Genomic DNA, 17,581 nt, shown 5'->3' with positions numbered 1-17,581 from the left:
ATGGCGTACTTGGAGTCACCTTCCCAGACAGCCTTGGCTTGCAGTCTGCAATCACCGCAGGGCGGGACGGAGCCTCCAGCCTTTCTGATGTGACGCTCCCACCCGGCCCCCGGCATCCTCCCTGCCACCCTATTTGTCTTCTTGCCATGCCTCTTTTTTTTTTGAGATGGAATCTCACTCTGTCACCCAGGCTGGAGTGCAGCGGCACGATCTCTGCTCACTGCAAACTCCGCCTCCTGGGTTCAAGTGATTTTCCTGCCTCAGCCTCCTGAGTAGCTGGGATTACAGGAGCATGCCACCATGCCTGGCTAATTTTTATATTTTTAGTAGAGACGGGGTTTCACCATATTGGGCAGGCTGGTCTTGAAATCCTGACCTCTTGAGCCACCCACCTCGGCCTCCCAAAGCGCTGGGATCAAAGGTGTGAGCCACCGCACCCAACCAATTTTTGTATTTTTAGTAGAGACAGGGTTTTACCATGTTGGCCACGCTGGTCTTGAACTCCTGACCTCAAGTGAGCCACCTGCCTCAGCTTCCCAAAGTGCTGGGATTACAAGGGTGAGCCACCATGCCCAGATGCCATGCCTCTTCTTGTGAGGACGTGGGTGAGGTGACAGAGCACAGCTCCATTCCTAGCTAGTTTTGGAACCTTTTTTTTTTTTTGAGATGGAGTTCCACTCTTGTTGCCCAAGCAGGAGTGCAATGACATGATCTCTACTCGTTGCAGCCCCTTCCTCCTGGTTCAAGTGATTCTCCTGCCTCAGCCTCCTGAGTAGCTGGGACTACAGGCATGTGCCACCACACCCAGCCAATTTTTTGTATTTTTAGTAGTAACAGGGTTTCACCATGTCGGCCAGGCTGGTCTCGAACTCAGATGATCTGCCAGCCTCAGCCTCCCAAAGTGCTGGGATTACAGGCGTGAGCCACTGTGCCCGGCCTAGGCTTGGAACTTTGAGCCCTCCCCTCTCCCTGTTCTGTTTGCTCATCTGTAAAATGGGAATAAAAAGGCTACCATCCCAGTCATGGTGGCTCATGCCTGTAATCCCAGCACTTTGGGAGGCTGAGGAGGGAGGATCACTTGAGCCCAGGAGTTTGGGACCAGCCTGGGCAACGTAGTGAACCCACCTGTTCCCCATCTACAAAAAAATATATTTTTTTTAATTAGCCAAGTGTGGTGGCACATGCCTGTGTTCCCAGCTACTCAGAAGGCTAAGGTGAGAGGATTACTTAAGCCTGAGAAGTCGAGGCTACAGAGAGCTATGATTGCACCACTGCACTCCAGACTGGGTGGCAGAGCAAGACCCCATCTAAAAACAAAAAACAAAGACAAAACAAAACAAAACAAAGCAAAAGGTCGCTGTCTGGCCTAATGCGGGAACTCGTGCGTGTAATCCCAGTACTTTGGGATACCAAGACAGGAGGTTTTCTTGAGGCCAGGAGGCCTGGGCAACATAGGAAGTCCCTGCCTCTACCAAAAAGTAAACAATTGCCGGGCGCAGTGTCATGCCAGTAATCCCAGCACTTTGGGAGGCCGAGGCAGGTGGATCACCTGAGGTTAGGAGTTTGAGACCAGCCTGGCCAACATGGTGAAACCCTGTCTCTACTAAAAATACAAAACAATTAGCCAGTTGTGGTGGTGGATGCCTGTAATCCTGGCTACTCTGGAGGCTGAGGCAGGAGAATCACTTGAACCCAGGAGGTGGAGGTTGCAGTGAGCTGAGATCGTGCCATTGCACACCAGCCTGGGCAATAACAGCAAAACTCCGTCTCAAAATAATAATAATAATAATAAGCTGGGCACAGTGGCACACTCCTGTAATCCCAGCACTTTGGGAGGCTGGCGTGGGAGAATCGCTTGAGGCCAAGAGTTTGAGACCAGCCTGTGTAACACAGCAGGACTTCATCTCTACTTTAAAAACTATAAAAATAACAAATAAAAAAGCCACCATCCCTCTCAAAGCTCTGGTGCAGAAAGTGATTTTCTTTTTTTTTTTTTTTTTTTTTTTTGAGATGGAGTCTCGCTCTGTCGCCCAGGTTGGAGTACAGTGACTGGATCTCAGCTCGCTGCAAGCTCTGCCTCCTGGGTTCACGCCATTCTCCTGCCTCAGCCTCCCGAGTAGCTGGGACTACAGGCGCCCGCCACCTCGCCCGGCTAGTTTTTTGTATATTTTAGTAGAGACAGGGTTTCACCGTATAGGCCAGGATGGTCTCGATCTCCTGACCTCGTGATCCGCCCGTCTCGGCCTCCCAAAGTGCTGGGATTACAGGCATGAGCCACAGAAAGTGATTTTCTAGGAAGCACTGGGTCTGGGCACAGACAGACAAAATTAAACATTTTTCACTCTGAGGAACTCTTAAAATTCTGTGTCCCCTCACCCCACTCCTGTCCCAGAGAGTGACCCAGGAATCCCCAAAGCCACAATGCATTTGGCATGTCCTTCCCTTATGGCCCATAGAGTGGCATGAGGACTAAGGGAGCCAGACTGGCTGGAGGAGCACCTCGGCCAACAGGTTGGGGACCCTGGGACAGACATCACTGCCCCATTACTCTTCCCCTATCCACACACAAGCCCTTGACTTTTTTTTTTTTTTTTTTGAGACGGAGTCTCGCTCTGTCACCCAAGCTGGAGTGCAACAGCACCATCTCGGCTCACTGCAACCTCCACCTCCCGGGTCCAAGTGATTCTCCTGCCTCATCCTCCCAAGTAGCTGGGATTACAGGCATGTGCCGCCATGCCCAGCTGATTTTGTATTTTTAGTAGGGACGGGGTTTCACCATGTTGGTCAGTCTGGTCTCAAACACCTCAAGTGATCTGCCCATCTCGGCCTCCCAAAGTGCTGGGATTACAGGTGTGAGCCACCACGCCCGGCCTAGAAGCCCTTGACTTTGAGTCTGAGGCTTTGGCCATGCTAGCCAGCCTTCCTGAATGACCCTAGGCTGGCCGGCTCTGCCGCCTCCATAGGGAGCGAGGGGTTTGGGTAGCAGCCTCCCCTTATCCCAGCCTTTGCCTCCAGGCAGAACAGAGAGAGAAGAGGCCCAGGTGATTCTTGGAGCTGGTGCCATGCCGACCTGGCAGGAGTCTCATGTAGAAAAGGGCAGGGAGCCTGGGATGACTGTACACTCTGTCCCCACTGCCCTGGAACAGATAAGCTTCAGTTGCTACTATTTATTTACTTATTTATTTTTGAGATGGAGTCTCGCTCTGTTGCCCAGGCTGGAGTACAGTGGCGTGATCTTAGCTCACTGCAACCTCTGCCTCCTGGGTTCAAGTGATTCTCCTGCTTCAGCCTCCCGAGTAGCTGGGACTACAGGCGTGTACCACCACACCCTGCTGATTTGTGTATTTTTAGCAGACACAAGGTTTCATCATGTTTGCCAGGCTAGGGTCAAACTCCTGACCTCAAGTGATCCACCCATCTTGGCCTCCCAAAGTGCTGGGATTACAGGCGTGAGCCACTGTGTCTGGCCAGTTGCTACCATTTATTGAGCACCTACTATATGCCAGGCACTGTGCAAAGTGATGTAAATACATCACGTCTGTGTTAGTCCACTTTGCATTGCACTAAAGGAATACCTGAGGCTGGGTAACTTATCAAGAAAAGAAGTTTACTTGGCTCACGGTTCTAGAGGCTTGTACAGAAGCATGGTGCCAGCATCCAACTGGCTTCTGACGAGGCCTCAGGAAGCTTTTAGTCATGGTGGAAAAGAAGGGGAGCCAGCATGTCATATGGCAACAGAGGGAGAAAGAGGGAGAGGAGAGATACCCCAGACTCCTTAAAACAATCAGCTCTTTCCTAAACTAATAGAGCAGCAGTCCCGAACCTTTTTGGCACTAGATACCAGTTTTGCGGAAGAAGTTTTTTCTGGCTGAGCACAGTGGCTCACGCCTGTAATCCCAGCACTTTGGGAGGCCGAGGTGGGTGGATCACCTGAGGTCGGGATTTTGAGACCAGCCTGACCAACATGGAGAAACTCTGTGTGTAGTAAAAATACAAAAATTATCCTGGTGTGGTGGCGGGTGCCTGTAGTCCCAGCCACTTGGGACGCTGAGGCAGGAGAATCGCTTGAACCCGGGAGATGAAGGTTGTGGTGAGCCGAGATTGTGCCATTGCACTCCAGCCTGGGCAACAAGAGTGAAACTCCGTCTCAAGAAAAAAAAAAAAAGAAAATTTTTCCATGGACTGGGGGTGCGGGGGGATGGTTTCAGGATGATTCGAGCCATTGCATTTATTGTGCAGTTTATTTCTGTTATTATTAGATTGTAGTGTGTAATGAAATAATTCTACAACTCACCATCATGTGGAGTCCGTGGGAGCCCTGAGCTTGTTTTCCTGCAGCTAGACAGTCCCTTCTGGGGGTGATGGGAGACAGTGACGGATCATCAGGCATTAGATTCTCATAAGAAGCATGCAACCTACATCCCTCGCATGCGCAGTTCACAACAGGGTTCCCACTCCTCTGAGAATCTAATGCCACCACTGACCTGACGGGAGGCGGAGCTCAGGCAGTAATGGGAGTGATGCGCAGCGGCTGTAAATACAGGTGAAGCTTTGCTCCCTTGCCCGCTGCTCACCTCCTGCTGCGTGGCCCAGTTCCTAATAGGCCACAGAGTGGTACCCCCACCTGGTGTATTAGGGACCCCTGTAATAGAGTGAGAACTCACTCATGACCACAGGGAGGGCACCGAGCCGTTCTTGAGGGATCCGTCCCCACGACGCAAACACCTCCCACCAGACCCCATCCCCAACACTGAGGATCACATTTCAACATGAGATTGGGAGGGGACTAATATCCAGATGACTAATATCCAGATGACAACCTTGAAAGGTGGGTCGTGTGCCCATTTCACCGATGTGGAAGCTAAGGCTGGGAGAAGCGTATGGACTTGCCCAAGGTCACAGAACTGGGAAGTGGGAGGTGCCAGGATTCAAAAGCAGAACTGTTGGGCTCCTCTGTCTCTCCGTCATCACTGTCCCAAGTGGCTCAGCTGAGAGGATTTACTCCAAGAGATATGAGGGGAAAGGATACTCAGAGGTGGTGGTCACACTTGAGACCAATCACCAGGTGTCATCCTTGGGTCCCCAGCTTCTCCCAACAAGATGCCCTGGGGCATAGAGGGACCCTCCCCAAGCCTCTGAGTTGGTTCAATCCAGCAGCCCCTCCCTAACAGGGGTGTGGGAGTTCATCAACTTGCCTCCAACCCGCTGACTCTAGGATGACCCCCAGCCCTGCATATGTGCTGCTGCAGTCTCCATGAAACCTATTTGTGCCAATTTCCTACCCTTCCATGTGCCAAAGACCCCCAGGAAAGGGGGCTTGGACCCTGGTCTGAAGCCGCCCCCTGCCCTCCCACCCCCCACAAAGCAGCTGGGGAATGACCCAACCTCACCCTTAGGCCATCTCCTCCCCAAACCCACCTGGCCTAGAGTCCCATGCCAGTCTCTGTCTCCCTCCCTGGGGCCTGTAAGTTAGGGACTAAGCAGTGTTGAAGGGCCTGTGCTATGTTTGTCTCTGTGCTGGTGACAGTGACAAGCTAGTCTCTGGAAGAGAAGGTGATGTGGGAGCAATTGCTCTTTGCCTCTGCTGGGGGGCGGGTGGGGCACTGCTCTTTCTTCCTGGGTGCCAGGCGCTGCACTGCCCAACTCACATTCCCAGACAAGGGACCTCCAGGTGAATGCCCGAGCCTGAGGGCCACACAGGGACTGAGGTGGACACTGAGGAGCCAGCGCCCTGAACTTGGTGGAGCTGGTTAGTAGCATCAGTGTAGGGTGGCCTGAGCCATGAGGGGATAGGGGGTTAGAAGAAAAGCCCCCCACCCCTACCAGGCCTGGACAAATCCCTCCCCATGGTGAGCAACACAGCAGGCTGAACCTGCACAGACTCCGACCCTAGCTGGGGGTCAGGGGACACCTGCTTAAGAAGTAGGTTGGTGGCTGGGCACAGTGGAACATGTCTGTAATCCCAGCACTTTGGGAGGCCGAGGTGGGTGGATTACTTGAGGTCAGGAGTTCGAGACCAGCCTAGCCAATGTGTTGAAACCCCGTCTCTACTAAAAATACAAAAATTGGCCGGGCGCCGTGGCTCAAGCCTGTAATCCCAGCACTTTGGGAGGCCGAGACGGGCGGATCACGAGGTCAGGAGATCGAGACCGTCCTGGCTAACACGGTGAAACCCCGTCTCTACTAAAAAAAAATACAAAAAACTAGCTGGGCGACGTGGCGGACGCCTGTAGTCCCAGCTACTCGGGAGGCTGAGGCAGGAGAATGGCATAAACCCGGGAGGCGGAGCTTGCAGTGAGCTGAGATCCGGCCACTGCACTCCAGCCTGGGCGGCAGAGCGAGACTCCGTCTCAAAAAAAAAAAAAAAAAAAAAATTAGCTGGGCATGGTGGCGGTTGCCTGTAGTCCCAGCTGCCGGGGAAGCTGAGGAGGAGAATTGCTTGAACCTGGGGGGCGGAGGTTGCAGTGAGCCGAGATTGTGCCACTGCACTCCAGCCTCAGCGACAGAGCAAGACTCCATCTCAAAAAAAAAAAGTAGGTGGTGCTTCTTACCCAACCAGACCCCCGACTCAACCAATTGGTCCCCAAGTCCCACCCCCCTGACTCAACCAATTGGTCCCCAAGCCATCTCCCTCCTAGATGGCTTTTTGTCCATTTCTCGCCTTTCAGCCTCAAGACCTCTCTCCCTGCTCTGGCTTCACTGTCTCCTTCTGAACCCCTATGGTAGCACAACACCAGCTTTCTGCCTCCAGTTCCCTCTTCTCCAGCCACGAATTCACCAGAGCCATCTTTTCAAAAGGAGAATCCAATCTTAAAACTCTCCATGCCTCTCCATCACCAGTCACTCATTTAGCACAAATTTCTGGATGCCACAATGTGACAGGCATGGTGCCGGGTGCTGGGACTGCCCCTGGGAACCAGACAAGGCCCCTGCCCACAGCAAACTCCAGGCCAGTGTTGGATACAGACCAGCAAACAGATAATTACTGGAGCCTGAACCACCTGCCAGGAGTTGGGATGTACGGGAAATGCAAACGCTAGCATTGAACCTGAAATGGGGGGAGGCATCCATCTTACTGTAAACATCCAAGGAGTCAAATCTTTGCCATGATTATTTCCACAGGGTAAACCTGGAAGTTAATTTATGAATCAAAGCATGTGTTCATTTTTAAAAAAGGCTTTTGAAGATAATTGTCAAATTGCTATCCCACAAATATTTGTTGAAGGAGCAGAGGGAAGGAGGGAGTAGAGAGATGGGATCTCTGAAAGGAAAAAACAAAACATACCATTTTCATGGATGGCTGAGTGGGGAGAGCTGGACCCATGCTGCCACCATGTCTTTTTTTTTATGTCTTCTTTTTTAATTTTTTAAAAATTATTTTTTAAAACTTTGCTGGATCCGAAAAAATTTTTAAATAATTTTTAAAAAAATTTAATATACATAGTAGTTATATATATTTATAGGGTACATGAGATGTTTTGATACAATGCAATGTGAAATAAGCACATCATGGAGAAGAAAGTATCCATCCCCTCCAGCATTTATCCTTTGAGTTACAAATAATCCAACTATATTCTTTAAGTTATTCAAAAATATACAATTAAGTTATTATTCACTGCAGTTACCTTGCTGGGCTATCCAACAGTAGGTTTTTGTTGTTGTTGTTGTTGTCTTTGTTTTTGTTTTACTGTTTTTTTAGATGGAGTCTCACTCTGTCACCCAGGCTGGAGTGTGGTGGTGCAATCTCAGCTCACCACAATCTTCACCTCCGGGGTTCAAGCGATTCTCCTGCCTCAGCCTCCTGGGTAGCTGGGATTACGGGGTGTGCACCACCACGCCCAGCTAATTTTTTATATTTTTGGTAGAGACGGGTTTTCACCATGGTAGCCGGGCTGGTCTTGAACTCCTGACCTCAGGTGATCCGCCCACCTCCACCTCCCAAAGTGCTGGGATTACAGACGTGAGTCACTGCACCTGGCCAGTAGGTCTTATTCATTTTATTTTTTGGTATCCATTAATCATCCCTACCTCCCTCACCATGTTCTCTGTCCAAGACAATGACCTACAGCCCAGGGAGAGCAGAGAGAAAGGTCTGGGGCAAATAAGCCTTAGTTGTTACCGTTTGTTGGGCACCTACTCTATGCCAGGCACTGTGCAAAGTGCTATAAGGGCATCACCACCATGAATCCTCTGACAACCTTGAAAGGCAGGTTGTGTTCCCATTTCACAGATGTAGAAGCTAAGGCTAGAAAAGTTGTGTAGTGGCCAGGTACAGTGGCTCACACCTGTAATCCCAGCACTTTGGGAGTCTGAGCTGGGCGGATCATCTGAGGTCAGGAGTTCATGACCAGCCTGGCCAACATGGTGAAACCCCGTCTCTACTAAAAATACAAAAATTAGCTGGGCATGGTGACAGGCACCTGTAATCCCAGCTGTTTGGGTGGCTGAGGCGGGAGAATCACTTGAACCCAGGAGGTGGAGGTTGCAGTGAGCCGAGATCGCACCACTGCACTCCAGCCCAGGCGACAGAGCGAAACTCCACCTCAAAACATAAAACTTAAAAAAAAAAAAGAGAGAGAGAAAAGAAAAGTTGTATAGGTGTACACAAGTGTATAGAAGTGTTGGGTTGAAACAACTCAGAGGCCTACGGAGGGTCCCTCCATGCCCAGGGCATCTTGCTGGGAGAAGCTGGGGACCCCAGGGTGACATCTGGCTACTGGACAAAGAGGCCTCAAGTGTGACCACCACCTCTGAGCATCCCCTGCCCTCATATTTTTCTAGGCCAAGCCTCTTAGCTGAGCCACGGGGGCCAGTGATGAAAAGGAGAGCCTAAAGAGTACAGCAGTCCTGTGTTTGAATCCAGGCACCTGCCATTTCCCAGCTCTGTGAGGTTGGGCAAGTCAATTCACTTTGCCTTAGCTTCTACATCTGTGAAATGGGAATGTGACCTGCCTTTCGAGGTTGTCAGAGGATCCCTTCAGTAACAGCTGCTGGACACCTGCTATATGCCAGGCACAGGGCCGGGCTGCATGATCAAAGACCTCCAGGGGCAGTGTGGACACAGGCTGGAGGGAGAAACCCCAGAGGAACTGGAAGGCCAGGTGGCAGCTGTCATGGAGGAGCAGTGAGAAAGAATGACCACTGACCCCAGGAGTGGGAGCAGGGATGAGGAGTAGATAACCGCACTGTGGTCCCTAGACTGAGACTGGGCTTATAGTGGGAGGAGAAGGGGAGTAGAGACGTCAGGGACTTCCATTTGAGGCCCAGACATCAGCCATCCCCTACCCCAAGCCAGCAGCAGAAAGAAGCAATGAAACTACCCCTTGCCCCCCGACAACCCCCCTACAAGCCACTTGGCAGCCTTACTCTTGCAGAAATGGGGGTGCTTTGAGGACCGCCCATGGCTGTATAAGGATCGGTTGTCACAGAGGCCAGCAGAAAAGGCTGTGTATGTCTCAAAGCCAAAATTCTCACTCATCCCCTAAAATTCTCGAAAGAGCCACTGCAGTCTGGATGTGGGAGGGAGGCCAGCCCTGGGGATGGAGGAGGGTACGGAGGAGGGGCTCAGCCTCACCTGAGGGGCGAAGGGGTCACCTCTCCCCACCTCTGGGAACAAGTTTTCCTTTTGTCTGTTTGTTTGTTATTTGGTTGGTTGATTGAGCTGGTATACAATGTTTTGTTGCTGTTGTTGTTTGCTTTTTGAGACGGAGTCTCTGGGTCGCCTAGGCTGGTGTGCAGTGGCATGATCTTGGTTCACTGCAACCTCTGCCTCCTGGGTTCAAGTGATTCTCCTACCTCAGCCTCCTCAGTAGCTGGGATTTACAAGCACCCACCACCCCACCCAGCTATTATTTGTATTTTTCGTAGAGATAGGGGTTCGCCATGTTGGCCAGGCTGGTTTTGCACTCCTGAGCTCAGGTGATCTGCCTGCCTTGGACACCCAAAGAGCTGGGATTACAGGCGAGAGCCACTGCACCCAGCCAGGCTTGTGTACAATGAACTTGAGCTTCCTCAGTACTCTGTGACCTTGGAGAGGTTATTGCAAGCTGGAGTGTGTGCTTGTGACCCAGGGGTTGGGGGGAACTTGGCTGAGTGGGGGGTAGGAAAGAGGGAACCAAATTCGGGAGACCAGCCCCTTCACCCTCTCTGTGCCCCCGCAGGTATTCGGAGGAGGAGATTCGGCAGAAAGTGGGGACATTCCGGCAGATGCTGATGGAGAAGGAGGGAGTGCTCACCAGGGAGGACCGGCCTGGGGGCCACATGTGAGTGCTTACCTGGGGGCAGATCGGGGAGAGGGAGTGCAGGCTCAGGCAGCAGCTGGGTGCTAGAGGGGCCTGTCCAGGTGCTCCCTCAGGTGGCTTGGTCTGGTTGGGGCTCAGGTGAGGGGGTAGAGAGGAAGAAGAGAAGGAGGAGGAGAGGAGGGCATGAACTCTGCCCACTGGAAATGTTGGCCTGGCCCAGGGACATCTGGACATCACCGACGGCCTCCTCCTACCCACCGTGGGTCCTACCTCTGGCTCAGCAGTGGGAGGGGTGGGGGAGGCAGCCCAGATCTCAGCTCAGGGGATTCTGAGCTGCAAATCGGAAGACTTCAGATATGCCCTGAGCCCAACATTGTCTCTGGCCGACAAAGTGACCCCAGGCAAGCCCCAATGATTCCCTCCTATAGAAATGAAATTTGGGCAGGGTACAGTGGCTCAAGCCTGTAATCCCAGTACTTTGGGAGGCCAAGTCAGGCAGATCACTTGAGGTCAGGAGTTCCAGACCAGCCTGGCCAACATGTCGAAACCCTGTCTCTACTAAAAATAGAAAAATTATCTGGGCATGGTGGCGCACGCCTGTAATCCTAGCTACTTGGGAGGCTGAGGCAAAAGAATTGCTTGAACCCAGAAGGCAGAGGTTGCAGTGAGCCAAGATCCTGCCACTTACTCTATCCTGATCAACAGAGCGAGATTCCATCTCAAAAAATAAAACAGAATAAAATAAGATAAAATTTGGAGTAAGCACACACTCTGGGAAGTAAGAGCCCACACACCAAATCCCACTGCTATCATGACCAATGACTTGGTGGATAAAAAGGGTGTAAGGCTGGGCATGGTGGCTCACGCCTGTAATCCCAGTACTTTGGGAGGCCAAAGTGGGAGGATTGCTTGAGCTCAGGAGTTTGAGACCACCCTGAGCAACATGGTGAAACTCAGTCTCTACAAAATACACAAAAATTAGCTGGGCATGGTGGCGCAGGCCTGTAATCCCAGCTACTCAGGAAGCTGAGGCACGAGAATCACTTGAACCTGGGAGGCGAAGGTTGCAGTGAGCTGCGCCACTGCTCTCCAGCCTGGATGACAGAGCGTGACTCTGTCTAAAAAAAAAAAAGGTGTATGGCTTTGCTGAGGTCACGCCTCTGCCTCCTGTCACAGGACAGGAGGAACACCGGTTTGCTCTGGGTCTCTGAGTGGGCCTTGGATCAAACAGGCAAGTTATAGCAAGGCAAATATTGTCTCAGATCAGAGGCGAACTGTGAACCACTCAAAGCCATACAAACACTGGAGGAGGCTGCATTACGAGGGTGGGCACAGCCTGTGCCTGGGAGTGTCCAGCCATGGCTGCCCGAGCTCCATGCCTGGCAGGCACCGTGTGCTCAGGGAGTGCTGCTGAATCCACTCAGATGGGCCTTCCCCTTGTTCACCCTCAGTTTCCCCGCCCAGCACCAACATCTCATGTTTCTCTGGCTAGAAGTAAAATTAGCTGGGGTATGTGGTGCATGCCTGTAATCCCAGCTACTTGGGAGGCTGAGGCTGGAGAATCACTTGAACCCAGGAGGCAGAGGTTGCAGTGAGCCGAGACCGCCCCACTGCACTCCAAAAAATAATAATAATAATAATAATAAAATAATTTTAAAAAATCTTAGCCTACATGCAGGAATGGGTAACAGTCTCTTAAACAACGATGGAGTTAATTATATTCATTAATTTGCTGTTCTGCTATCCCAGCAGAGCTTCTGAGTGATTCTCCTGTTGCAGTCTTCTTTCTTTCCTTCCTTCCTTCCTTCCTTCTTTCCTTCCTTCCTTCCTTCCTTTCTTTCTTCTTTCTTTCTTTCTTTTTTTATTTATTTTTGAGACACGGTTTTGCTCTGTTGCCCAGACTGCAGTGCAGTGGCATAATCTCAGGTCACTGCAACCTCCATCTCCCGGGTTCAAACTATTCTCCTGCCTCAGCCTTCTGAGTAGCTGGGATTACAGGTGCATGCCACCATGGCCCGGCTAATTTTGGGGTTTTTTTGGAGATGGAGTTTCACTCTTATCGCTCAGGCTAGAATGCAGTGGTATAATCTCAGCTCACTGTAACCTCCACCCTCCGGGTTCAAGCAATTCTCCTGCCTCAGCCTCCTGAGTAGCTGGGATTACAGGCTCCCACCACCACGCCCTGCTAATTTTTCTGTATTTTTAGTAGAGACGGGGTTTTGCCATGTCGGCCAGTCTAGTCTCGAACTCGTGACCTCAGGTGATCGACCCACATCGGCCTCCCAAAGTGCTGGGATTACAGGCGTGAGCCACCACGCTCGGCCTTAGTCATCGTAAAGGCTGACAGCGCTGTAGGAACAGACAGACCTCAGTGGGAAATAGGGAAACCCTTCTTGCAGACTTTCTGTATTGCTGGGTAGTGAGGGGTAAAGTATTTCCCAACTTACCCCACTTACCCCTCATCTCTCTGGCCAGAGTAGGAGGAAAACAGAAACAGAGGCAGGCTGCAGCCTGGGTGACGAAGCAAGACTCCATCTCATAAATAAATAAATAAGATTAATACATGTAAAGTGCTCATCGCACCTGGCGCCTGGGTCAGTAATTATCATAATATGGCCTGTATCATATTGTTGCCCCGCAGTCTGAGAAGCAAAGGAAAAAGCTCGAGGCCGGATTCATCTCTGTTTCTATCATCACTACCCCCACCCAGGGCCCCTGGCAGGCCTGGCAGCCTGGCTAAGTGATGAGCAGAATCCCTTTGCCTGGATTCCTTGCCCCCTTCCCACATCTGAGCCCTTTCATCTGTCAGTTGGCCATTGTGCTCCTGGCTAATGGGAAACAGGACCAGTTAATTAGTGAAAGTGCTGGCATGAGGAAGAGCCACTGGCAGTCTGCTCTGCCCACGGCGGTCAGCCCGACGCCTGTCTTCTGTGGAGCTGTGTTTCACTTCCACACGCTCTTTGTCCCTTTGTAGCAGACTCTGACTGGGTCCACTTTGATCAGCTCTGTGGGGCTCAGTTTGTTTTCACAAGGGGATAAAACTTCTCCTGCCTACTCCCCAGACATGATCAGGAGTAAACTAGTTAGCAAACATGAATTTAAGGCTGGGTATGGTGAATCACGCCTGTAATCCGAGCAGCACTTTGGAGGGCTGAGGTGGGAGGATCGCTTGAGGCCAGGAGTTCCAGACCAGCCTGGGCAACACAGCAAGACCTCATCTCTATTAAAAATTAAAAAAAAAAAAAGGTTGGGAGCTGTAGTTCATACCTGTAATCCCAGCATTTTGGGAGGCTGAGGCGGTTGGATCATTTGAGGTCAGGAGTTCGAGACCAGCCTGGCCAACATGGTGAGACCCCCGTCTCTACTAAAAATACAAAAAATTAGCTAAGCGTGGTGGCACACGCCTGTAATCCTAGCTACTCTGGAGCTGGGAGGCTGAGGCGGGAGAATTTCTTGAACCCAGGAGGTGGAGGTTGCACTGAGCCGAGATCACGCAACTGCACTCCAGCCTTGGCAACAGAGCGAGGCTCTGTCTCAAAAAGTAAATAAAAACAAAAATAAATGTTAAAAGAAAACATGAAAATTTAAGAGCATAAAACATTAAACAAATCTAGGACTCAGAGAGCACACACCCACAACAGTATCTATCAAGTTGGAAGGGGATGAATGAGCTGGAAGACCTCACGTTAGCTTACATCTCCAGCAGGGAAGGTCAGCCAGCGCATTCAAGGGCTGTGTCATTTGCACATGAGTTCTCAAAGCCAGTTGCTAGATGAACTTATATAGGTGTTTGTTTGTTTGTTTTTGAGACAGAGTCTCACTCTGTCACCCAGGCTGGAGTGCAGTGGTGTGATCTCTGCTCACTGCAACCTATGCTTTCCGGGTTCAAGTGATTCCCCTGCCTCAGTCTCCCAAGTAGCTGGGATTATAGGCACGTGCCACCATGCCTGGCGAATTTTTGTATTTTCAGTAGAGACAGGGTTTAGCCATGTTGTCCAGACTGGTCTCGAACTCCTGACCTCAAGTGATCTGCCCACCTCGGCCTCCCAAAGTGGTGGGATTACAGGCGTGAGGCACCATGCCTGGCCTCATTTCATTTGTAGAAATGGGATCTTACTATGTTGCCCAGGCTGCTCTCAAACTCCCAGCCTCAAGTGATCCTCTCACCTTAGCCTCAACTTATATGCCTTACTAAAACTTGACATTATAGGGAATGTTCCTTTTCTACTCTGCACCTCAGTTTTCTCATCTGCAAAATGGAAGGGGGTGCAATTTCTGTAAATCATTGAGGAGCTATGAATGGGATTGTGAACTGTGAAGTACTCTTTAAACATTAAAGAACAGGCCAGGCGCGGAGGCTTACATCTGTAATCCCAGCACTTTGGGAGGCCAATGCGAGAGGATCACTTGAGGTCAGGAGTTCGAGACCAGCCTGGCCAACATGGTGAAACTCTACTAAAAATATAATAGTTAGCCGGGCATGGTGGTGGGCACCTGTAATCCCAGCTACTCAAGAGGCTGAGGCAGGAGAATGGCTTGAACCCAGGAGGTGGAAGCTGTTGCAGTGAGCCAAGATCGCGCCACTGCACTCCAGCCTGGGTGACAGAGCAAGACTCCATCTCAAATAAATAAATAAATAACATTAAAGAACATTGTTCTTGGCCAGGCACGGTGGCTCACACCTGTAATCCCAGCACTTTGGGAGATTGAGGTGGGTGGATCACCTGAGGTTGGGAATTTGAGACCAGCCTGACCAACATGGAGAAACCTCATCTCTACTAAAAATACAAAATTAACTGGGCATGGTGGCACATGCCTGTCATCCCAGCTACTCGGGAGGCTGAGGAAAGAGAATCGCTTGAACCTGGGAGGCGGAGGTTGCAGTGAGCCAAGATCGCACCACTGCACTCCAGCCTGGCCAACAAGAGGGAAACTCTGTTTCAAAAACAAACAAACAAACAAAAAAACAAAAAACATTGTTCTTAGTGGTAGTGTCATCTAGGAGAAGCAGGATAGGAGAGTCTAGGATTCTAACCCTGGGAGATCCCACACAGCACAAAGCCAGTAAAGGAAGCCTCAGCCCAGGTCCATGTTTATCCCTGGGACTTTTGGGACAGGCTGTATCAGAAGTTTCCAAGACCTTGTGTCTGCTCCTCTACTCTGTGCTCATCTTTTTTTTTTTTTTGAGATGGAGTCTCACTGTCACCCAGGCTGGAGTGCAGTGATGCAATCACAGCTCATTGCTGCCTTGAACTCCTGGGCTCAAGTAGTCAACTCGCCAGGACTACAGGCATGCACCACCACATCCAGCTAATCTGCATGTTTTTTTGAACAGACGGGGGTCTTGCTTTCTTGCCCGGGCTAGTTTTAAACTCCTGGTCTCAAGCAATACTCCCACTTAAGCTTCCCGAGTTGCTGGGATGACAGGCGTGGGCCACTGTGCCTGGCTAAACTGGGCTATTTTGAGACAGAGTTTCACTCTTGTTGCCCAGGCTGGAGTGCAATGGCACAATCTTGGCTCACCGCAACCTCTGCCTCCCAGGTTCAAGCGATTCTCCTGCCTCAGCCTCCCAAGTAGCTGGGATTACAGGCTTCTCCCACCATGCCTGGCTAATTTTGTATTTTTAATAGAGATGGGGTTTCACCATGTTGGTAAGGCTGGGCTCAAACTCCTCACTTCAAGTGATCCAGTTGCTTCAGCCTCCCAAAGTGCTGGGATTACAGGCACGAGCCACCGCACCCAGCCTGGGCTATTTTATTTTGTAAATAACCTTCCTCATTTTTGCGTCAGTATCAACTGAAGCTCCCTGCTCCTACCAGCTCACCCACACAATATTCAATGTGCCCTTAAGTTTTGCTAAAGGCTATGTTTTATGTGTCAGGCACTTTTGTGGCTCAAGACCTGTGTAGGGGTAATGGGCCCTGGAAGGATGGGGTTTCATGAGATGAGGGCGTTGGGAATTTTAGGGACGAGCATAGGAGGTAGCATGCCACCGGCCTCAGGAAGAGGAGCATGGAGAAGAAAAGAGAAGTTTAAACAAAGGAACGTGGGGGTGTTCGGCTCTGCACAAGCCAAGGGATGACATGAGCCTCTTCTCTGTCACCCCAGAAAAACCTCACTATGCACTGTGTGACATCAAGGCATCACACAGCTTGGGAATTGGGACTTGTTTGGGAATTGAATGAAGTTCTTGAGAATGGCCTCAAGGCCAGCTAACCCTGTCATATTTGGGTAATATTATTTTATTATTTTTTCCTTTCTTTCTTTTCTCTTTTTTTCTTTTTTTTTTTCTTTTTTTTTTTTTTTGAGATGGAGTCTCGCTCTTTCACCCAGGCTGGAGTGCAGTGGCGCGATCTTGGCTCACCTCAACCTCCACCTCCTGGGTTCAAGCGATTCTCCTGCCTCAGCCTCCCGAGTAGCTGGGTTTATAGGCATGCACAACCATGCCCGGCTAATTTTGTATTTTCAGTAGAGACAGGATTTCTCCATATTGGTCAGGCTGTTCTCGAACTCCCGACCTCGGGTGATCCGCCCGCCTTGGCCTCCCAAAGTGCTGGGATTACAGGCATGAGCCACCACGCCCAGCCATTTTTTCTTAAAGATGGGGTCTCGCTGTGTCACCCAGGCTGGACCGCAGTGACATCATCATAGCTCACTGCAGCCTCAAACTCCTGGGCTTAAGCCATCCTCTGGCCCCAGCCTCCCAGGTAGCTGGGACTCTACAGGTGCATGCCACTGTGCCCTGCTTTTTTTTTTTTTTTTGGAAAGACAGGAGTCTCACTATGTTGCCCAGGCTGGTCTCAAATTGCTGGCCTCAAGGGATCCTCCCACCTTGGCCTCCCGATGTGTTGGGATCACAGGCATGAGCCATCACACCCCGCCTGGTTACATTTTTTAAAATACAAAATCAGGCTTCAAAGAGTCAATTAATGGGTTCCCTAAAAATGTGTCTTTCACCCTGTAGCTGTGGCCTGCCTCCCTTCCCTCGGTCTCATCTTCCGTGTTGCAGCGTCTTTTCCTCCCCGAAGAGGTGTTGGTGTGTAAGTAGCAGCAGAGGCCCCTCTGTTTAATAGTAGCTACCCCTTCGCCCGGATGATAGTCACAGGCCAGGCCTCATAGACAGCATCTTACTTAATCCTCTCCTCAAAGCTGGTCTGTTCTTTTCGTCAATGTATAGGTATGACCGAGAGCTTAGTCATGCCTGGATTCAAACTCTGTGAATCTGTTACAGGAAAGGGGTTTGATCTAAACCCCAAGAGAGGGTTCTTGAATCTCACTCAAGAAACAATTCAGAGGGAGTCCACAGTGCAAAGCAAAAGCAAGTTTATTAAGAGAGTAA

General features: G+C 50.7%; 1 protein-coding gene across 1 annotated transcript in view; it reads left to right on the top strand.

Moving 5' to 3' along the window:
* SRRM3 (serine/arginine repetitive matrix 3) overlaps positions 1-17,581 on the top strand; it is a 91,048-nt gene that overhangs the window by 37,384 nt on the left and 36,083 nt on the right. The window contains exon 3 of the mRNA XM_011930838.1: positions 10,161-10,262. Coding sequence (XP_011786228.1) covers positions 10,161-10,262 — 102 coding nt within the window. The remainder of the gene's footprint in view (positions 1-10,160; positions 10,263-17,581) is intronic.

The sequence above is a fragment of the Colobus angolensis genome, unplaced genomic scaffold (assembly GCF_000951035.1).
Source record: "Colobus angolensis palliatus isolate OR3802 unplaced genomic scaffold, Cang.pa_1.0 Scaffold120, whole genome shotgun sequence".
In the NCBI taxonomy this organism is placed as follows: Eukaryota; Metazoa; Chordata; class Mammalia; order Primates; family Cercopithecidae; genus Colobus; species Colobus angolensis.
This window is presented reverse-complemented; position numbering and strand designations above follow the sequence as displayed.